Below are 23,474 nucleotides of genomic sequence, written 5' to 3' on the forward strand. Positions count from 1 at the left end.
TAGTTTTTAATGATTTCAATTAACAGCATGTGTTTTCATGTTTATTATCCAATGTTCTTTGTAATAACTGTCATTAATGCCATTTGAATGGGATGGATGGGCTTATCGACTCGATGGCACTGGGTTCTGGGGATGGGCTTAGGGAAAGATTTGGGAACCCCCGGCAGATCGGGACAGAGAAGGATGGGGCTGAAAGTTTGAGGACCCCCTAAGGACTGCGCCGGGAGGGAATAGGGCAGAGAGTTTGGGGACCCCCTGAGGACCACGGCGGAGAGGGATGGGGTGGAGCGCTTGGGGATCTCCTGAGGACGGCGGCGAGGAGGAGGAGAGGTGGAGGGTTTGGGGACCCTCAACGGATCACGGCAAAGAGGGATCAGGATGGAAAGTCTGGGGATCCCCTGCCGATCGATCGCGGCGGGGAAGGGGCCAGCCAGGCCTGGCTGTGCTCCCGGAACGCGCGGGCTGCGGAACCCGCTGTATAGGCCGTGCGGCCGCCGGACGGCAGACGTGGAGACGCTGTCAGCGTCCGGACCGGAAGTAGGGTTGCGGCGGGCTGCCCCGGGAGCACAGCGGGAGCTGGAACCGCGGCAGGGCTGTGGGTGAGCGGCGTGCGGCTGCCGGGGGCGCAGGAAGGCGGGAAGCGCGGACCTTTTCCGGGCGTGGTTCCTGGGCACCAGGGGCTCGGGAGCGGGGTTCGGCCCGGGGTCTTTGCATTCTCACCGCTTCTCCCTGGCGAGGGTGACCCCCTCTCGGGGCTTGCTGTGGGGGGTTCAGGGAGGTAGGGACCGGCCAGCGCTTCGCTCAGTCTGTGCGGAGCAGGCGCTGCGTGAACGCTCTTCGTGGGCTCCTCCAGCAGCCCTTTGAGGTGGGCTCTGTTGTCGGAATCGCACGGTCGGGGCCACCTCCTGGGCGCCCGACTACTTGAGGACGCCCAGGCGCGGTTCTTCAAGCTGTTATCCATAAACAAAGCAGGGAGGGTACTTTTGTGAACAAATTAGGTAGAATCCCGGAGCAGTAGCTGTTCACCGAGTGATAAAGGAGGACCATGGTCTTGCCTCTTTGTCGGTCCACCTTTGGGAACAGAAGAGGCCAGCCCAACGTGGGCTTAATGGCAAGTGAGCACTGGGGTTCCTAGAACCTTAGCCAAGGCGTTGAAATATAGAGGTCACCCGACAGTAGCTTGAGCTGTTCTGAACCTCAGGTTAAAAAAAACTGCAAGACTTGGTTATAGGCAAGATTAAATAAAGTAGTGTTTAGAGCATGCCTGATACAGACAAGGAACTTAGGAAATGGTCATTGCTTTCCCACTCTTCCTGATTCCACAGGTATTTGGTGAAGTTACTGAGGCAGGAAACCCAAGGGCCGTTAATGTTGTTTGGGCCACGGTGAGGCCTCCACTCCTGAGCTAAGTCCTCTTGTTTGTAAGACACTGACATAAAAGAAAATTTCTGCATCTTCGAACCATGTCTCCCAAAGTAAGAACACACATACCATTGGTGGTATTGTTGTTTGAATTGACAGGGCAATAATAGGCTAACTTTCTCCCTCTTTAATTTGCTGTCAGTCTTCATGATTAGAGTCCCAATTTGGCGTGTCTGCCTTCAGCACCCCCTTTGTCGCTGTGTCGTTACTTGCTGTGGAGTTGGCTCCGACTCGTGGTGACCTTATAACACAAGGAAACAATACCTGATCTTGCACCATCTTAGTGGTGGTATGTTTGAGTCCAGTGTTTGGTTCTTATGTCAGCCCATCTCATTGAGGGTTTTCCTCGTTTTCACTGACCCTCTGCTTTACCAAACATTATGTCCTTTTCTAGCAATTGGTCTTTCCTGATGACGTGTCCAAGTAAGCAAGCTGAAGTCTTGCCACCCTTCTAAGGAGCATTCTGTTTGTATTTCTTGTAAGACTGATTTGTTTGTTCATCTGGCAGTCCACAGTATGTTCGATATTCTTCACCAACACCACAGTCTGAATGTATCAATTCTTAGATCTTCCTTTTTCATTAGTGAACTTTCACATGCGTATCAGGTGATTGAAATGATCATGGTTTGGGTCAAGTGCACTTTAGTCATCAAAGTGACATCTTTGCTTTTTAGAACTTTGGAGAGGTCTTTTGCAGTAAATTTGCCCAGTGCAATGCATCATTTGATTTCTTTACTGCTGCTTCCATGGGCATTGATTGTTGATCCAAGTGTTATACATAGGATTTTCACTGGCTAGTTTTCTGAAGCAGATTGCCAGGCCTTTCTTAGCACTTGCTGATTTCCCTTTTTGAAATGAGGACAAACTTTTGGCAGGCAGCAAGATCAACCTTGACTTACCATGTAGGTTACTGTCAAGAAAGCTATTCCTGGCCATGGATTACAGGCTTTCAGTTCCTACAATGCAGTCAAATTTTCTTTTTTATACAGTTAAACTTTGAAAAACCTAAAACTTAAGTAAATAATAATTTCAGTAAGGCAAAAGTGTGACGGCGGTATATAAATGAATGAAGGTTGAGAATCATTGCTTTTAAAGAGGTTTTGTTCTCATTGCCTTCCGTTTTGAAAATGGAGATGTGCCTTACTGGAAAAATAGGAAGACCTCAAAATTTTAAAGTTAATCAGTTAAGTCTGCAGAAATCTTTTGAAAGATGAAAACTGGCGCCATTTAAAAAAAAAAAAGACCAGGTTGGAAGTGAGGAAGTTTGAAGTTTCAGCTCCAACTCAACAAACTTACCAGGCTGACCTTTGGAAAATCACCATCTCTAAGTCTTAGTTTGTTCTTTTCCTTCCATGAGATGGTTGTACCAGACTATCCAAGGCCCCATTTGCTCCAGGATTCAATAATTCTGTGTTCTTAAAAGAGGTGACATTTTTTCCTAAAATCAGTGATACTCAGAACATGACAAAATACTCATGCTATTGAAATGCATTTTACCCTGTTGAGCTAGAATTTGTATTTTTTTAGGGCCGAAGCTACTGAACACAGGCACAGGAAAGCTGCTGAAGACAGGCACGTGTCCGAAGTGGAATAGAGGGATAGACAGATGATCTGATGGATGGGAGGTGGCCTGAGAGGTGGGCAGGCAATCTGATGGGTAGACAGGTGACCTGATGGGTGGACAGGAAGACTTTAACAGGTAGACAGGCAGCCTGATGAGTGGACAGGTGGCATGACAGGTGAACAGGTGCTATGAAATTGGGACCGATGTGGACATGTGCGTTTGTGTGGACTGCCTAAGTTTATCCCTATTCCAAGATAAATAAGGTAATCCCACTTTAAGATGCACAGACAAAATGTTTCTATCTAAAGGGACTTATTAGTTTTTAAATTACTGAAAAACTTTGGGATTTGTAGGTTGAAGGGGAGTAATGAAGATGTAAAACTTCTACGAATTTTGAGGCCATAGGAAAAAAGAACACTGTGAAAAAGGGACTCTTTGCAATACTCTTACAAATTTAAAGTTAGCTTTTAAATTGTAGAAGTCTAAAAAGGCACTTTATGATTAGCTTTGCAATAATATACATTCAGTCATTCATTCCACTAGTACTGACTTACCACCTACTGCTCACCAGTAGAGCAAACAAAACAAAGCCCTTTGTAGAATAGTGGTAGTAGTAATAGTAGCGTTAGAACCTATCTGGCTTCAAGGGGGAATAATGACCCAGATCAGCCCAAAGCTGATTCCTGTGAGGTAGAGGGGAGACGAACCTCCACCCTCCAAACTTTTTACCACTTCTGACAACAGCCGTCCCTCCCTTGACACTCTGTACTTCTGGGTTTGATAATTCCTTGCAGTGGCCACACAGAACTCACAGACCATACTTCTGGGTTTGATAATTCCTTTCAGTGGCCACACAGAACTCACAGACCATACTTACAGTTCAGTGGTTAATAAGGAAGTAACGGGGTACAACTCAGGATCAGGAAGCATGCAGGCAGAGTTTGGAAGGCTCCCCCAAAGAGGAGAGCACATCCTTCCTTTCTTCAGTGCAGGACAGCTCTCAGCACCTCTGGGCCCCCTGAGAACAGGCCTCTCTGCCTTAAGCTTCTCTGCCACCAGCTCTGACGCCGAGCCCCTTCCAGGTCTGTTGCTGTCTTCAATGTTACAGCCCTTGACCCAGGTTACAGCTCTTTTAGGAGGTTCCTTGCCTCTTCTCTCTGCTTTTCCCTTCTCCCTCTTTTCTGCTGCTTCTTGCTTTCTATCTTCCTGTTTCTTTCTGTCTCAAAAACCTCAGTGGGGTTGCCTGCACATATGTATATTTATATGTACAACTCCTTGTTAATTTCAAGGCATGGCATCTCCCACCAGGGCCACACACTAATTCCCTCTAAGTAGGCCACAGATACTTTATTTACGTGGTAGGCTATAGTAACCTCATCTGCATAATCTATCGACCAATCCCTGGAAGATGCGTACCAATCACAGGGCAGTCTGCAGCCCAGGCCCAGACAAAAAGCATCAAACATCAGGTTGTTTACAGCTTACCCAGGGAATGTCAATCAACCTGGACAAAGTAAAAAACCCTCTGGGGTGGAAAACTAGGGCAAAGGTAACTTCTCAGGGTTTAGGGAAAAAAACATCTCTCAAACTTTTTCCTAAGAAGGGAGGCAAAAGGCAACATAAAGGAACTCATTTCACCATATCCCTGCTCACCAGGAGCTTAAAAACCAAAACCAAACTGGTTGCCCTCAAGTTGATTCTGACCATAGCGACCCTATAGGATAAAGTAGAACTGGCCCATAGGGTTTCCAAGGAGTGGCTGGTAGATTCAAACTGCCTACCTTTTGGTTAGCAGCCAAGCTCCTAACCACTGTGCCACCAGAGTTCCTTGGACACACACACACAGATTGAAACTGTATCAAGCACAGTGGTAAGTGTTCCAGAGAAAACAATGTTGCTATTTTATATAGAATGCTCACAGAAGCAATAGGGAGTAGATTAGCACTTGGCTTCTGCAGCGAACAGGCCCAGGTTCAAATCTATGGACTGCCTCTGGTGCTCTGGTCTCTCTGACCCCCCAGTTTCCCACTACATACTTCCCATCACAGTACAATGGCAGTTCCTCTCCCAAGGACACTGGAAGATTACCTAGTGCCTGGCTTGTCATCACTACACCATAACCTTGTGATCCAGAAGTGAGAAAATCTGAGGAAACATTTTAGTACAAAACATTTTTCTAACTTTGGAGACGATGGGAACTCAAAACCCTCGCCTAACAATCTCCTTTTGCTGCCGGTTTTCTTTTTTGACTGCCAGCTTCTCTGGGTGAGAGGAGAATCAATGGGCCTTCTTTGAACCTTACTCCTGGACCACCAGCTTTGGTAGAACCCAAACTTCCTGGAATGGAGAGCTGAGGCCAGGTAAAAACAGATTTTTCCCTTCAACCTTGACCTTTGGTTGTTCATTTGTTCACTCAGCAAACATTTCATGAGTGCCGGGTGCCATAAATACAACAGAGGACGAGGCACAGTCCACTAAGGGGAAAGGCCAATGAAGCCAGGTATGGTTCTCAGGGTGGGAATCAAGCTAGGGGGTCAGAGCAAGACTTCTGGGAAGAAGTGGCACCAAGGTTTAGAGGGTCCTAGACGGAGTGCCATGACACATACAAATGAGGTGGAGGCATTTGATCCCAAATTCCAGGAGTAGGGGCACACAGCAGGGCGGTGAGAGGTAAGGTGGGACTGCAGCCTGCAGATTGCCAGTGCTATGACGAAAAGAGCAAATTTTGATAGGGATGGTGTTGAATCTGTAGATTGTTTTGGGTAGTTTTGACATCTTAACAGCAGTAGGTCTTCCAATCCATGAACACATTTATGTAGGCTTTTTTATTAAGAGAAAACACGTTATCGATCTCATCGTGGTCCTGCAGTCCTTTAGAGAGAGGGACAGGTTGACAGCACAAGTCAGCTCTTGAGCTGCTTCTCCTGGAAATTGTTAAGAGTAATGGAAGCCTCTTCAGTAAAGGTGGTCTCATTGCATCCTTCTGAATGACGCCTTTCTGTTGTTGTTAGGTGCCATCAAGTCAGTTCCGACTCATAGCGACCCCATGTACAACAGAATGAAACGTTGCCTGGTCCTGCGCCATCCTCACAATCGTTGGTGTGCTTGAGCCCATTATCCTAGCCACTGTGTCAATCCATCTCATTGAGGGTCTTCCTCTTTTCTGCTGATTCTGTGCTTTACCAAGTGTGACGTCCTTCTCCAGGAACTGATCCCTCCTGATAATGTGCCCAAAATATGTGAGATGTAGTCTTGCCATCCTTGCTTCTAAAGAGCATTCTGGTTGTACTTCTTCCTATACAGATTTGTTCATTCTTTTGGTAGCCCATGGTACTTTCAATATTCTTCACCACCACCACAATTCAAAGGCGTCAATTCTTCTTCGGTCTTCCTTATTCATTGTCCAGCCTTGGCATGCATATGATGTGATTGAAAACACCGTGGGTTGAGTCAGGCGCACCTTAGTCTTCTTTACAACACTTTAAAGAGCTCTTTTGCAGCAGATTTGCCCAACGCAATGCGTTTTTTGATTTCTTGACTGCTGCTTCCATGAGTGTTGATTGTGGGTCCAAGTAAAATGAAGTCCTTGACAACTTAAGTCTTTTCTCATTTATCATGATGTGGCTTACTGATCTGGTTGTGAGGATTTCTGTTTTCTTTATGTTCAGGTCTAATCCATATGGAAGGCTGTGGTCTTTGATCTTCATCAGTAAGTGCTTCAAGTCCTCTTCACTTTCAGCAAGTGTCTTAGTCATCTAGTACTGCTGTAACAGAAATACCACAAGTAAATGGCTTTAACAAACAGAAATTTACTCTCTCACAATCTAGTAGGCTACAGGTCCAAATTCAGGGCATCAGCTCCAGGTGAAGCCTTTCTGTCTGTGTTGGCTCTGGAGGAAGGTCTTTGCCATCAATCTTCCCCTGGTTGAGGAGCTTCTCATGTGCAGGAGTCCCAGGTCCAAAGAATGCGCTCTGCTCCTGGTGCTGCTTTCTTTGTGGTATAAGGTCCCCATGTCTCTCTGCTCACTTCTCTGTTTTATATCTCAGAAGAGATTGGCTTAAGACACTATCTGATCTTGTATACATCTCCTCAATATAACTGCCACTAATCCATCTCATTACATCATAGTGATAGGATTTACAACACGCAGGGAAATCACATCAGATGACAAAATGATAGACAGTCGTACAGTATGGGGACTCATGACCTGGCCAAGTTGACAGATATTTTTTGGGGGACACAATTCAATCCATAATAGTAAGCAAGGTTGTGTCATTTGCATAATGCAGGTTGTTAATGAGTCTTCCTCCAATCCTGGTGCCCTGTTCTTCTTCATATAGTCCAGCTTCTCAAATTATTTGCTCAGCATACAAATTGAATAGGTATGGTGAAAGGATACAATCCTGACGCGCACTTTTCCTGACTTTAAACCAATCAGTATCCCCTTGTTCTGTCCGAACAACTGCCTCTTGATCTATGTACAGGTTCCTCATGATCACAATTAAGTGTTCTGGAATTCCCATTCTTTACAATGTTATCAATAATTTATTATGACCCACACAATCGAATGCCTTTGCGTAGTCAATAAAACACAGGTAAACTTCTTTCTGATATTCTCTGGTTTCAGCCAGGATCCATATGATATCCCTGGTTCCACATCCTCTTCTGAATCTGGCCTGAATTTCTGGCAGTCCTCTGTAAATACACTGCGGCAGTTGCATTTGAACTATCTTCAGCAAAATTTTACTAGCGAATTAATGATATTGTTCAGTAATTTCCACATTCTGTTGGATTACCTTTCGTGGGTATAGGCATAAATATGGATCTCTTCCAGTCAGTTGGCCAGGTAGCTGTCTTCCAAAATTCTTGGGATAGATGAGTGAGTACACATAGCAACACTGCATCCGTTTGTTGAAAAATCTCAGTTGGTATTCCATCAGTTCCTGGAGCCTTGGTTTTTCCCAATGCCTTCAGTGCAGCTTGGACTTCTTCCTTCAGTGCCGTCAGTTCCTGATCATATGCTACCTTCTGAAATGGCTTAACGTCAACCAGTTCTTTTTGGTACAATGACTGTGTATTCCTTCCATCTTCTTGTGATGCTTCCCACATCGTTTAATATTTTCTCTGTAGAATCCTTCAATATTGCAATTTGAGGCTTGAATTTTTTCTTCAGTTCTTTCAGCTTGAGAAATGCTGAAACCCTTTTGGTTTTCTACCTCCAGGATTTTGCACATGTCATTATAATACTTTACTTTGGTCTTCTTGAGCCGCCCTTTGAAATCTTTTGTTCATCTCTTTTACTTCATCATTTCTCTCTTTTTTGCTTTAGCTACTCAGTGTTCAAGAACAAGTTTCAGAGTCTCTTCAGGCATCCATTTTGATCTTTTCTTTCTTTCCTGTCTTTTTAATGACCTCTTTTTTGCTGTCTTCATATGTGATATCCTTGATGTCATCCCACAACTTGTCTGGTCTGGTCAATAGTGTTCAACGCAACAAATTTATTCTTGAGATAGACTCTAAATTCAGGTGGGATATGCTCAAGGTTGTACTTTGGCTCTCGTGGACTTGTTCTAACTTTCTTCAGTTTTAACTTGAACTTGCATGTGAGCAATTGATGATCTGTTCCACAGTTGGCCCCTGGCCTCGTTCCGACTGATGATATTGAGCTTTTCCATCCTGTCTTTCCACAGATGTAGTCAATTTGATTCCTGTGTATTCTGTCTGGCGAGGTCCACGTGTATAGTTGCCATTTATGTTGGTGAAAAAAGGTATTAGCAATGAAGAAGTCATTGGTCTTGCAGAATTCTGTCTTGTGATCTGTGGCATCGTTTCTATCACCAAGGCCATATTTTCTAACTACCAATCCTTCTTCTTTGTCTCGAACTTTCACGTTCCAATCACTAGTAATTATCAGTGCATCTTGACTGGATGTTTGATCAATTTCAGACTGTGGAAGTAAGAAAAAAAAAAATTTTTTTTTTTTTTTGAAATCTTTAGTTCCTTGATCTTTGGCCTCAGTGGTTAGTGCATAAATTTGCATAATAATCGTATTAATTGGTCTTCCTTGTAGGCATATGGATATTTTCCTACCAGTGAACTTCTAGATCTTGAAATGTTCTTTTCAATGATGAATGCAAAGCCATTCCTCCTCAATAGTCATTCCTGGCATAGGAGACCATATGATTGATTCAAAATGGCCAAGAGCAGTGCATTTCAGCTCATTAATGCCTAGGATGTTGATGTTTAAGTGTTCCATTTCATTTTTGATGATTTCCAATTTTCCTAGATCCATACCTGGTACATCCCATGTTCTGATTATTAACGGATGGTTGCAGCTGTATCTTCTCATTTTGAGTCAGCAAATGAAGGTCCTAAAAGCTTGGCTCTATCCACTGAAGGCACTGGGACTGGGGTTTTTATCCACGTCGTTAAGGTCAACTGTACTTTGAGGAGGCAGCTCTTCCCCAGTCGTATTCTGAGTGCCTTCCAACCTGAGGGGCTCATCTTCCAGCAGTATATCACACAGTGTTCCACTGCTATTCATAAGGTTTTCCCTGGCTAATTCTTTTCAGAAATAGATCGCCAGGCCCTTCTTTCTAGTCTGTCTTAGTCTGGAAGTTCAGCTGAAGCCTGTCTGCCATGGGTGACCCTGCTAGTATTTGAATACCAGTGGTATAGCTTCCAGCATCACAGCAACATGCAAACCCCCACAGTACGACAAACTGACAGACACGTGGGGGGATGCCTTTCTAGCCCTACTTTATCTTTCTGGTTTTATTTTCTCTTTGTGTTTAAATCCCTTGTCTTAGTTCTTTTTAATCAGTCACATATACATATGGGACTAAATGTAAAAGGTGCGAAAGTGAATGTGGTGAGCATAAGGCTCCCTCAGCCCTGATCACCATACCCTGACCGCCCGCCACACTCGGAGATGCTAAATGTACGAGCGTATGCGTGCGTGTACATGAGATCACAGATGGCGCTAGCTTTGTACGTATCGTTCCACACCTGCCTTGCCTCATGTCATTTATCTCAGTGACCTGATCCATGATGGTACTCCCTGAGCAGATGCAGCCCTTTCTAACTGCCATGGGGTATTCCATTATGTCGATATGCCATGCTTTTATTTAACCAATTCCCTAATGATGTGTATTAGCCTCCAGTTGCCATCTAGTCGATTCCAACTCATAGTAACCCTGTGTGTCTCAGTAGAACTACGTTCCACAGGGTTTCCCATGGCTAATTTTTTGGAACTCGACCAGCGAGCCTTTCTTCCCAAGACATCCCTGGGTGAACTCGAACCACCAACCTATCGGTTAGCAGCCAAGCATGCTAACTGTTTATACCATCCAGGGACTCCCATTGATGTGTATTAGGTTGTTTCTAATCTTTTATTTTTAACAATAATGCTGTAGAGAATTCCCTGGTCATGTGTTTCATCATGAGCCAAGCTGTGTCCGGTCCATGGTCACCCCAACAATGCCCTTGACCTCTTTCTCCGGGTTCACTGTGCATGTGGACAGTCTTGCTAGTGCCTGGCCGCTCACTTCCTTGGCCTTCTGTCCTCCTTTGACCTCATCCTTCACCCGCCTCAGATCCCTCTCCCAGGGTCAGCCCTAGACTTGGCACTGCCACTGCCTGAGCCCCTCTATCATCTCCACTGAAAGCACCTGTCCTCTGACACTTATGTACTTTGACCCCCACTCCCTCCCTCTTGTACCTCATTTCCTATAATTTTTGGATCCCACTGGAGCATACCTTCTGTGAATTCTTCTCCATGTCTTCTCCTCCCCTCTCACCCAGCTTAGAGTGAGAGTCCTTCATCATAATCACTACTCTCAACTCTTGCTCCTTTCTCCCTCCCTCGTGCTCACCTGGCAAATCCCATCCCAGCTAACTCCAACTCTCCATCTGCTGTGGGCTTGCGCCAAGACCAACATGCAGCCACACCAGCCAGCACCCCTGTAAGCCGCCACCACTGCTGCCCAGCAGGCCCGGTCCACTTCGCTAGTCCATCTGTTCCCACAGCCCTAGAGGACTCCTCACACTTCTCCCCTCCAAAACTTCCAGGACCCACCGTTCTTTTTGTGTGTCTGTGTGTGTTGAAAATGTCTGTAGAAAACGTTTGCCAATACAGCAGTCTCCACATTCCCAATTCAGTGACACTGGTTACATTCCTCACGTTGTGCCACCGTTATCACTGTCCTTTTCCAAAATATTTTACCACCATTAACATGAACTCAATGCCCCCCAACAAAAACTTCCCCTTTCCCCCTCCCTCACACCCCTGATAACCATTAATAATCTTGATTTCTATATATTTGCTGGTTTCATTTACGTAAAATCATACAGTATCTGTCCTTTTGCAACTGACTTATTTCACTCAGCATAAGGTTTTCAGGTTCATCCACGTTGTGGTATGTGTCAGGACTTCATTTCTTATTCAGCTGAGTAATATCCCATTGTATGTATATGCCACATTTTGTTTATCCATTCATCTGTTGATGGACATATCAGTTGTTTCCACCTTTTAGCTGTTGTGAAAATTGTTGCAGTGAACATTGGTTTACAGGTTTCTGTTTGTGTTCTTGCCTTCACTTCTGGGTATATACCTAGGATTGGGATTGCTGGGTTATATGGTAGTTCTGTGTTCAACTGTTTGAGGAGCTGCCCAACTGTTTTCCACAGTGGCTGCACCATTTTACATTCTTACCAGCAATGGATGAGCGTTCTAGTTTCTCCACAACCTCACCAACACCTGTTGTTGTTTTTAATCATTGCCATTCTAATGACTGTGAGGTGGCACCCACTGTTCTGCTTTTTGATTGGAGAGTTATTCAATTTACATTTAAGGTAATTATTCCAAAACAATTTTGAAGAACAAAGTAGAAAACCTCAGACTTCTAACTGCAAAATACATTATACAGCTATAGTAATCAACACAGCTTGGCATTGGTTTAATGATAGACACATAAACCAATGAGATAGAATTAAGAATCCAGAAATAAATCCAAACATCTATGATCAATTGATTTTTGACAAGTGAGCCAAATCCATTCATTCATTGGGGAAGGAAGTCTCTTCAACAAGTGGTGCTGACAGAACTGGATTTCCACATGCAGGAAAATGAAACAAAATCCATACCTCATGTCATACACAGAAACTAATTCACAGCAGATTGAGGACCTAAATGTTAAATCTAAAATCATAAAGTTCTTGGAAGAAAATTTTGGAGCACAGCTTTGGGACCTAATTTTTTCAATTATAGATTATCAAATACATCTAAAGTAATTACCGATAAGACTGAGTTCTGCCATTTTGCTATTTGTTTTCTATGTGCCTTATACTTTTTTGCCCCTTATTTCCTCCATTATTGCCTTCTTTTGTGTTTAGTTCATCTTTTGTTGTCAACCATTTTCATTCCTTTCTCATTTCCTTTTGTGCATATTTTTTAGATATTTTCTTTGTGGTTACCATGAAGATTATATTTAACATCCTAAATTCCTAACAGTTTAGTTTGAATTGATACCCACGTCAATGAAACATGAAAACTCTGTTCCTGTATAGCTCCTTCTGCTTTTTATGTAGCTATTGTCATAAATTACATCTTTATACATTGTATGCATAATAACAGATTTGTCATTACTTATGCATTTGTCTTTCAGATCATGTGGGTCATAAAAAGTGATGTTACAAACCAAAAATGCAGTAATACTGGCTTCTATACGTGCTCATGTATTTACCTGTAGAGTTTCACATTACTGTCTAGTACCTTTTATTTCAACCTCAAGGCTCCCTTCAGCATTTCTCAGAGTCCTTGGATGGTTCAAATGATTAGTGCACTTGACTGCTAACTGAAAGATTGGAAGTTCAAGCCCACCCAAAGGCACCTCAGAAGAAAGAATTGGCAATCTGCTTCCAAAATATCAGGCACTGAAAACCTCATGGAGCACAGTTCTACTCAACACGCTGTCATGGATTGAATTGTGTCTCCTAAAAACATGTCAACTTGGTTAGGCCATGATTCCCAGTATTGTGTGGCTATCCTTCTTTTTTTTATTGTAATTTTATGTTAAAGAGGATTAGGATGGAATTGTATTAACACCCTTACTAAGGTCACAGCCCTGATCCAATGTAAAAGAAGTTTCCCTAGAGTGTTGCCTGCACCGCCTTTTATCTTAAAAGAGATACAAGGAAAGGGAAGCAAACAGAGAGTGAGGACCTCATACCACCAAAAAGGAAGCACCGAGAGCAGAGCATGTCCCTTGGACCCAGGGTTCCTGTGTGGAGAAGCTCCTAGTCCAGGTGAAGATTGACAAGAAGGATCTTCCTCCAAGGCCAACAGACAGAGAAAGCCTTCCCCTGGAGCTGATGCCCTGAATTTGGACTTCTAGCCTACCACACAGCGAGAAAATAAATTTCTCTTTGTTAAAGCCATCCACTTGTGGTATTTCTGTTATAGCAGCACTAGATGTCTAAGACAAACCCATAGGGTCACCAGGAGTTAGAATCATCTCAACAGCAACTGTTTTTTTTTACTGGTAGGGCAGATGTAGTGGTGATAAACTCCCTAAGTTTTTGTTTATGTGGGAATATCTTAAATTTTCCCTCATTTTTGAAGGACACTTTTGTCAGATACAGAATTCTTGGTTGATAGTTTTTTTCTTTTACCATTTTAAATGTCACCCCACTGTCTCCTGGCCTCCATGATTTCTGATAAGAAATCAGCTGTTAATCTTATTGAGGATCCCTTGTACATGACTGGTTACTTCTCCCTTGCTGCTTTCAAAATTCTCTCTTTGTATTTCCAGAGTTTGATTATAATGTGTCTCAGTGTGGATCTCTTTGAGTTTATCCTATCTGTAGCTCATTGAGCTTTTTGGGTGTGTAGATTGCTGTCTTTCATCAAATTTGGGAAGGTTTTGGCCATGATTTCTTCAAATATTCTTTCTGCCCCTTTCTGTCTCTCTTCTCCTTCTGGGACTGCCCATAATATATACGTTGGTTCATTTGATGGTGTATGACAAGTTCCTTAGGCTCTGTTTGTCTTCATTCTTTTTTTTTTTCCTATCTCCTACTTAGACTAGACAAATTCAGTTGTCCTATTGTCAAATTTACTGATTGTTCAACCAGGTCAAATCTTCTGTGAACCCCCCTAGTGAATTTCTCATTTCAGCTCCAGAATTTGGTTATTTTAATAACTTCTGTTGCTTTATTGATATTTTCATTTTTTTCATATATCATTTTCCTAGTTTTCTTTATTTGTATTTTCCTTTAGCTCTTTGAGCATATTTAAGACAATGGTTTTAAGACCGTTGTCTAGTAAGATCAATGTCTGGCTTCCTCAGGAATAGTTTCTGTTGCTTTATTTTACATGTAAGTGAATGAGCCATACTTTCCTTTTCTTTGTATGTATGCCTTGTGATTTTTTTGTTGAAAATTGAATATTTGAATATTATAGAAAAATAACTCTACAAATCAGAGTCTCTCTCTCCCCTAGAGTTGCCCTGTTGGTTTAGTGACTGTCTTAGTTATCTAGTGCTGCTATAACAGATATACCACAAGTGGATGGCTTTAACAAAGAGAAATTTATTCTCTCATAGTCTAGGAGGCTAGAAATCCAAATTCAGGTCACGAGCTCTAGCGGAAGTCTTTCTCTGTCTTTTGGCTCTGGGGAAAGGTCCTTGTCATCAATCTTCCCTTGGTCAAGGAGCTTCTCAGCTCAGGGACCCCGGGTCCAAAGGACCCACTATGTTCTTGGTGCTTCTTTCTTGGAGGTATGAGATACCCCACTCCCATGTCTCTTTGCTCACTTATCTCTTTTTTGCCTCAGAAGAGGTTGACTTAAGACACAACTAATCTTGTAGATTAGTTGTGTCTTAACATTAACATTACTGCCTCTAATCCTGCCTCGTTAACATGGAGGCAGGATTTACAGCACATAGGAAAATCACATCAGATGACAAAATGGTCAACAGTCATGCAATGCTGCGAATCATGGCCTAGCCAAGTTGACACACATTTTTGAGGCACATAACGCAATCCATAACAGTGACTTTTCCAACCTAATAAACTTTGGTCTCTATGCAGTTGCCTTTCCTAGTTATTTTATGTAAGTGAGATCATACAATATTTGACCTTTTATGCCTGACTCATTTCTCTCAGCATAATGTTTGCAAGGTTCATCCATGTCATAGCACGTATCAGAGCTTCATTTCTCTTTATGGCTCAGTAATATTCCATTTTATGTATATACCACATTTAGTTTATCCATACATCTGTGGAAAGTCACTTGGGTTGTTTCCATCTTTTGGCTGCTGTGAACATTGGTGTACACATATCTGCATCTCTGCCTGCAAGTCTCTTGGGTGCATATGTAGGCATAGAATTACTGGGTGATATTGCAGTTCTATGTTTAACTTTTCAAAGAACCACCAAACTTTTCCATAGCAGCTGTACTATTTTACATTCCCACCAGCAATGCACAAGGGTTCCAGTTTCTCCACATCCTCACTAACACCTATCGTTTTTCTTTTTTTGTAATGGTAGCCATCCTAGTGGGTCAAAGTCATTCTTAACTTGCTATTCCATATCCCACATCCAGCCCATCGCCATGCTGTCGACTCTGCCTTCAGAAGCTGCCCAGACCCTGACTTCTCACCACTTTCTGCTGCCACCAGGGCCTAGCCACTGTCCTTGCTGGGGTCCCTTCTATGAGACAGCCAGATCATCCCACTCCTGTGCAAACCCTGCACTGCCTCCCAGCCTTTGCAGAGCAACCCACGGTCCTTTCCACAGCCCTGAGGCCCTGCATCCTGTGTCTCTGTTCTCTCCCTGGCTTGTTCCCTCACTCAGCTCCACTGATTGCCTCGCAGGTTCAAACACACCCTTGCCTCCCCTGGTCTCTCTGCCTGGACACTCTTCCGCAGCTGCCACAAGACCCACTCCTCCCTGCACCTTCTGACCCTGCTGACTTGGCCCTACCTGGTGTGTGTTGACCAGCTGCCCCCACACTTCAGTGTGAATACCGGAGTACAAGGACAGGGAAGTGCCCAGGGCTGGGCTGCCTGTACCCTGGGCTGTTCCAGGCTTGTCATAGGTAGTGAGTGAATAATTGAGGAATGATTGGATTCATTCCTGAAAGTGGAATGGCCAGGGGTGTGCATTTGTAGTTGCTCCAGGTCAAGGTTGTACCAGTTTACTGGCACCAGGTCTACCTGCATTTGCCGTTTTCCATACCTCATCCACTCCATGTTCTCAGACTCTGGATCTTTGCTAGTGTGATAAGTACAAACTCACTTTACCTCTAATTTGCCCTTGTTTTAGGAATGTTGTTGAGCACCATTTCCTATTACAAAGGGCTAATTATCTTCTTATACAAGCCAGTTACCATCGAATCAACTCTGACTCATAGAGACCCCATGTTTGTCAGAGTAGAACTGTGCTGCATAGCGTTTTCAATGGCTGATTTCTTGGGATTAGATTGGCAGGCCTTTTTTCCAAGGTACCTCTGGGTAAACTAGAACCTCCAACATTTCAGTTAGTAACCAAGTGCTTAACCATTTGCACCTCCCAGGGATTTCCATTTCATATTACAAAGAAATAATTTCCTCATTGTATTAAGGCTCCTAAAAATCAATAAGAGAAAGAATAATTGGGAAAAAAATGGGTTAAAAATATGAATTGACGCACATAAAAAGACCAGACTTAATCGTCTGACAGAGACTGGAGGAATCCCTGAAACTTTGGCCCCCAGACACTCTGGTAACCCAGAACTGAAACCATTCCTGAAGCGCACCCTTCAGACAAAGATCAGACAGAACTATAAAACAAAAAACACATGTGAGGAGTGTGCTGCTTCGTTTAGTCAGGTACAGGAGACCAAATGGGCAGCTCCTGTCCAGAGGCAGGATGAGAACCCTGGAAGGAACAGGAACTGGTTGAATGGACACAAGGAACCCAGGGTGGAAAGGGGGAGTGTGCTGTGACTTTGTAGGGATTGCAACTAATGTCACAAAACAATGTGTGTATAAATTTTTGTATGAGAAATTAACTTGAGCTGTAAGCTTTTACCTAAAGCACCATTAAAATATGTATATATATGAATAGATAGTTCACAGAAAAGGAAACCAAATGCTTTTAAACATGAAGAGGTACTTCTGAGTTTTGAATGATATAGGTTTATTTTCTGTATTGAGATTATTTTAAAAGTTCATGTTTTCCTGTAGTGTTTTGTTGTTTTGTTTTTTTTTACTCAAATGTCTGCTAAATCTGGAATATGTCTTGGTAGAAGATGTGAACTAGAAGTCTAACTTTTTTTTCCAGAATGTTACTCAGTTGTCCCAATACCAGTATTTTTATTTTAATTATTTATTTTAATAATGCTATATAAAGGAGTCCCTGGGTAGAGCAAACAGTTAAGTGCTTAGCTACTAACCGAAAGCTTGGTGATTTGAATCCACCTGGAGGTGCCTCAGAAGAAAGGCCTGACAATCTACATCCAAAAAATCAGCCATTAAAAACCCTACAGCACGTGACTCTACTCTGACATACATGGGGTCACCATGAGTCAGAATGAACAGCAACTGGTTTTTTTTTTTTTTTTAATATTTATAAGCATCAATTCTATATTTACAATGATCAGAAAGAGAGGAAGGGTTCATATGTTTTCTTTACTCAGCCAGCAGGTATTGAATGTCACGTGTCAGACACAGAGCCAGTTGTTGCAAATGCCTGCAGTGGCTCAGATGGTAAGCCACTCATGCTCTCACGGGGAGACAAGACAGAACCTGACTGTGGCCTGACCTGCAACGGGTTGTAACGGGTCCATTGCAAGAGCATTGGACCCAGAAGGAAGCAATTCATCCTACCACCGAGTGTTGGGAGAATTCTTTAAAGAGGAGTTGGCGCTTGCGCGAGGCCTTTGGACAGCTGAGTTTCGTTCTCCAATCATGGTGGGCATGCCAGGCAGAGGGCACAGAGGCCAAAAGTATTTTTTCTGTAGATGACAGTGTCCAGTTTAACTTGGCCAGAGTACAACCTGCCAAGTGAGAGGTTGAATGGTGGGGGCGACAGAAAAATAGATTGGAGCCCTCTGGGAAGGCCTTGAGGGCTTTGTTGGGGACTGGGTCCTCCCACCCGTGGCTCTTAGGCCAGACTGTGTGTCAGAGCACCCTGGGGCCTGGCCTGGATACCTGCGTTTTGTGAAGGACCCAGCACATCCTAATGCTCAGCCCAGGGGTCAACAGGACCGATGCTGTCCCTGTCCTCCCCACAGGGTGAGTTCACTCAGGTGGAAGGACGAGCGCCGGCAGGAGGGCCAGCAGCTGCCCCATCCCAGGCCTGTTCGTCCAGATCCAAAAGCCCTGCCTCTTCCCAGCATGAACATGGGGACAAAATTGAGGTCATTGGGCCTACCTCTAAACCAAAAAGCCAAACCCATTACCATCAAGGTGATTCCAACTCATAGTGATCCTATAGGACAAAGTAGAACTGCCCCGTAGGATTTCCAAGGCTGTAGTCTCTACAGAAGGAGCCCTGGTGCTTCAGTGGGTAAGCGCTCAGCTGCTAACCAAAACAGTCAGTGGTTGCAACCCCCGCTCCGCTCTGCGTGAGGAAGATGTAGCGGTCAGCTTCCATAAAGATTTACAGATTTGGAAACCCTGGGGCAATTCTACTCTGTTCTATAGGGTCGCTATGGATCAGAATCAACAGCAATGGGGTTTGTTTTGTTTTTTTAATCTCTACAGAAGCAGACTGCCACATCTTTCTCCCCGTGGAGCAGCTGGTGGATTCGAACCACCGACCTTTCGGTTCGCAGCCAAGCTCATTAACCACTGTACCTCCAGGGTTGCCTCAGCGTTCTCCAAATGAAGTCAAATTCCCTGGGTTGTCTTTGAACTCGGGCCATTATTTGTTCGTCAGATGTCTTCACAATTTTCTTACTTTTCTTGGGGTTTTTGTTGTAATTCAGTCTTCCCCTTCGTAGAGTAGGCTTGGTTGGCAACACTGCTGTTTTCTGAGTCTTGTCTTCTCTGTAGGAGTCGGAGTTGGCAGTGGTGCTGCAGCCGGAAGAGCAGCCTGTGAACGCTTTCCTCACTATTTATCCAAAGCTGGAGTGTGAGGGCTGAAGCCTTGGTGGCTCTAAGACAAGATGAAGACAGTGTTCATGGTTGCAGAAAAGCCGTCCTTGGCCCAGTCCATTGCCAAGATCCTCTCTCGAGGTAGGCAGACCACCCTGTTATTGTTGTTGCCTCATGGTGACCCCGTGCACAGCGGGCCGAAATGCTGCCCAGTCCTGTGCCCGTGACTGATTGCAGATTGGACCATCGTTATCCACAGGGTTTTCAGCAGCTCATTTTTAGACCACCAGGCCTTTCTTCCTAGTCCATCTTAGCCTGGAAGCTCTGCTGAAACCTGCCCACTATCATAGCAAGACTCAAGCCTCAACTGACAGACGCTGGTGGCTGCGCATGTGGTGTATTGGCCGAAATTGAACCCACTTGGGAGGCGGGAATTCTACTACCGCACCCCCGCTGCGCTGCTCTCAGACCCATCCTAGCCTGTGCTTGTTTTAGTCTGTAAGCCTGGCCATTCCTACTTCACGGAGTATTTCTTTTCCCAAAGTACAATTCCACTGCTGGGGCAGATTCAGTGTAGGTCGGCAGACACTAGTGAGGCCTCTTGGTATGAGTCGGTGTGGGAGGCACTTCCCGCCCCAGGCGTGTGACCTGTCAAGCACATGCCAGGGCTGGGTTCCTGAGAGAACAGGCCCAGCTCACAGTGTAGTGGAGGTGTAGACAGGTCACTGTAAGTGGGCTGGGCCACAAACTATAGAAACTAACCTGGACAGACTGAGGCAGAAAAGGAAGTGATGGAGGAAGAAGACACAGCCCAGGCTGTTCCCCCATCTGAATCTGATTAGGCCAGTGCCACTGGTACTGTCACCACTGGGCACGCGCCACTGTCCCCTGGACTCTTGACTCTGCTGTGGCTGCACCACTAACCCCAACAGCACCTGTACCTTCACACCACTCGGGAGGAGCCAACGGGCCATGCCTTGGCCTTTGTACTCCTAGAGCCCAGGGAGCTGGGAGAGCGTGGCTGCTCCTCACACCCACCTTGGCACTGGGGTGCTTGATGGTGTCCTGTGTCCCATCCTGTTTTGGACTTCCCTGTGGACAAGAAGGGTATTTAGGTGCTGGGTACCAGAAATAGTAGGCATCTGCCTTGGCCTCACCTTGATCCAGTGGGTGGGAGAAAGGACCCCAGTACAGCAGGCTGAGAAGTTGGGGTCCAAGACGGGAGATGAGATGGGGCATGGGATCCCAGTCCCTAGAGCAAACACCATAGGACTGGATAACCAGGAGGTCCTTGGTGACCTCCCAGTGATGTTTGAGTGAAGGGTGGAGAATGGAATCAAGAGTGAAAAGAGCAATGGAGAGAGAGTGAGTGTTTGCTCTTTTGCAAAAGTTGGGGGCATCTTGCTCCGAGTCCACCCAGAATGCTGCACAGTGAACCGAGGAGGAGGTCAGTGGCCACTCTGGGGCGGGAGGACTGGCCCTCTGGAGGCGGTCTGGACTAGGCTGCTTCGGTGTCCACAGCTCAGCTGGGGTCACTGTGAGCTGCTTCTTCCCAGGGAGCATGTCTTCACACAAAGGGCTGAATGGAGCCTGCTCAGTCCACGAGTACACTGGGACCTTCACTGGCCAGCCCGTCCGCTTCAAGATGACATCTGTCTGTGGTCACGTGATGACCCTGGATTTCCTAGGTGAGCCCCCCACCCCTCTCCACCCCTGAGGGAGCCCCGCATGCTGCTCCCTGGGTGTCTTAGGGAAGCCAGGGAGGGCTCCGGGCAGAGAGTTGTATCCAGAGCCATGAGTTCCAAGGCCATCAGGTCATAGAGCAGGGATTCAGGGTCCCTGGGTGAGGTGTCCATTACCTAGGCATCCAGGGTCCCAGTCCCCACTGTATCCCTCCATCACCGCACGGGCCCATGCATGCCCTCCTGTGGAGACGGGGGTGGTGGTGCCCACCTCAGGAGGGGCCTGTCCTATGCAGGTGTCTGGGGGAGGGCCACGCTCCTGCTGAGCGTGGCTGTTGTCGTATCCTTATTCACTTATTTCCTTGGGAGGCCCGGGCTAATAGTCCCTGGGTCTAGAGGATGAATCCCTGGTTGACAAGAGTATGCCCTGGGCTCGGGCTCTCGCTCTGCCAGCTCTTGCCTGGGGTCAGGGTCCCATGACTGGGCCTCCACAAACCCATATTTTGTGTGTGAATTCCATCGACTTCCCAGGGTTGGTTGAGGGTTTGGTGTGAGGGGAAGGGCCTGGCGCACAGGAAGGCCTCGGTAGTTCTTGCTGCTCAGCGATGACAGCAGTGACAGTTGTGTGGCCAAGCATTGAGACCCTGAAGTGTAGCACCAGCTGGCAAGTGGGAAGTCAGAATTTAAACTCGGCTCCATCTAACTCCATTGTCTCAGGCTACAAGAAACAGGGCCTAAAAGAAATCCAGAGGGCAGAGAAAGCAGGAACGTGGTGTTAAGTGCAAAAGTAGCTGGGTGTGAGGCCTGAAGAGTTTGATCCTCCATGGGGTCCACTGAGTGTCTGCTGTGGGCTGGGCCCAGTACTGATGTACTAGAGAGTTACAGGAAATCCAGGTTGGGAGAGAAGACACGGGCATGGGTGGTGTGATTAGGTGCTCTGGCAAAGGAAGCCAGCCGGAGAGATGGTGCTTCCAGCCACAGGAAAAGTTCCAGAAACAAACTTGCAAGTAGCAGCTCCTGCCCAGAACATGCTTGGCTCCTGGGATGGCTGTGAGGTGCAGTGTCAGCCCAGCAGCGGAACAGAAGGAAGGCATGGACTTCCTGTACTCAAGTTCTGGCTCTGCCTCCAGCCATCTGGGCAACCGTGGGCCCATCACTCTCCCACCCTCCCTGTCCTTGTTTATGAAATGAAAACACTACCACCCTCCTCCTCAGGTTGTAAGGTTGTGAAGCGAAGCCTGAGTAGGTTGTAAGACGGGTGACTCGGATGTCACTGTGGCTCTGCTTGCAGGAAAGTACAACAAGTGGGACAAAGTGGACCCTGCCGAGCTGTTCAGCCAAGCGCCTACGGAGAAGAAGGAAGCCAACCCCAAGTTGAACATGGTGAAGTTCCTGCAGGTGTGTGGGGCAGAGCCAGGGGACAGGCATACCAGGGGGCAGTGAGGGTAAAGGTCCCTGCCCACCTTTACTTAGGTACCACAGCCCATGAGTCCTTCCTCCAACTTAGACCAGTTCCAGTTGTCATCGAGTCAGCTCCAGCTCATGGCAACCCCAGGTGTGTCAAAGTGGAGCTGTGCCCTGTAGTTTTTCAATAGCCAAATATTTAGAAGTAGGTTGCCAGCGCTTTCTTCCAGCGTACCCCTAGGTGGATTCAACCTCCGTTCTTTCAGTTAGCAGCTGAACATGTTAACGTTTGCACCACCCGGGGACTCCCCACCTTAGACGGGGAGCTTCTCTTCGAGCAGCCTCTCAACCTTTTCCATGAGTGCCCCGTACTGGCCTGTGAGGCCCCCTCCAGGCCTGCTCCTCCGCCCGTCACCATCGGGGACCTGGCACCGGTGTCACCCTGTTTTGGAGAGCAGGGATTCCACTTTAAGATAGAGTTTGTTTTCCAATTTTAAAACAAACACATGCTCATTATATAAAATTGGGAAAACAAGTAAAGGAGAAAGAAGAGCAGCCTATCATCACACGGCCCAAGACGAGCACTGTTAGCTTCGAGGGTTAATTCATTCCAACCCCTTTTCTGTACAATGTTTTCTAGGGTTAAGATCGTATTGCATAGATTTTTTTTTTTTTGAGTCTAAAACAGCAATTCTGAACTCAGTTCATTCTGAGCGGAGCAGCCAGCCCGGCACTGCCTGGAGCCTGTGCTGGGCACACCAGTTGTTACCAGTTGCTGTTGAGTTGACCTCAGCTCGCTGTGACCCATGTGTGTCAGAGCAGAACTGTGCTATGCAGGATTTTCAGTGGCTGATGTTTCAGAAGTAGATCGCCAGGCCTTTCTTCTGAGGCACCTCTGGGCAGACTTGAACCTCCAACCTTTCTGTTAACAGCTAAGCACATTAATTGTGTGTACCTCCCAGAGGGCGTAGTCCTCCTAATGAGGCCTGGGGCCGTGGTCTGCTGTCTGTCCCGGGTGGGGCCTGGGCTGCCAGCTGGCATTGCTGGGGTGTGGACATGAGGACTTGTCACACGCTGATCTTGTGTATTGTGCAGGTGGAGGGCCGGGGCTGTGACTACATCGTGCTGTGGCTGGACTGTGATAAAGAGGGCGAGAACATCTGCTTTGAGGTGAGCGCAGTGTCCAAGTTCATCCTTACGTTGAAGCCTTTCTGTCACCTGCCCCCAGCTGACTCTCGAGGTCACATCATTCCTGGGGCCACAGTAGGGAATAAACTGTGTTGGCTTGAGAGCGCCTCTTCTCTCCTTTGTTCTGGAAG

At 45.8% G+C, this 23,474-nt stretch overlaps 1 protein-coding gene across 4 annotated transcripts in view; it reads left to right on the forward strand.

Annotated features, from left to right (window-relative positions):
- The first annotated feature begins 534 nt into the window (after nucleotides 1–534).
- Nucleotides 535–23,474, forward strand: part of TOP3B (DNA topoisomerase III beta) — a 41,386-nt gene continuing 18,446 nt past the window's right edge. Inside the window, exons 1-5 of one of the 4 annotated variants that reach the window (XM_023559400.2) lie at nucleotides 535–599; nucleotides 19,028–19,210; nucleotides 20,626–20,757; nucleotides 22,043–22,149; nucleotides 23,251–23,325. In XM_023559400.2, coding sequence (XP_023415168.1) covers nucleotides 19,141–19,210; nucleotides 20,626–20,757; nucleotides 22,043–22,149; nucleotides 23,251–23,325 — 384 coding nt within the window. In that variant the 5' untranslated portion in view covers nucleotides 535–599; nucleotides 19,028–19,140. Of the gene's footprint in view, nucleotides 600–653; nucleotides 5,347–11,050; nucleotides 17,942–19,027; nucleotides 19,211–20,625; nucleotides 20,758–22,042; nucleotides 22,150–23,250; nucleotides 23,326–23,474 lie in introns of those variants that run through there. The other 3 variants (XM_064272345.1, XM_023559402.2, XM_023559403.2) reach the window with 3 other exon arrangements.

This window comes from Loxodonta africana, chromosome 19 (genome assembly GCF_030014295.1).
Source record: "Loxodonta africana isolate mLoxAfr1 chromosome 19, mLoxAfr1.hap2, whole genome shotgun sequence".
Taxonomy (NCBI): domain Eukaryota; kingdom Metazoa; phylum Chordata; class Mammalia; order Proboscidea; family Elephantidae; genus Loxodonta; species Loxodonta africana.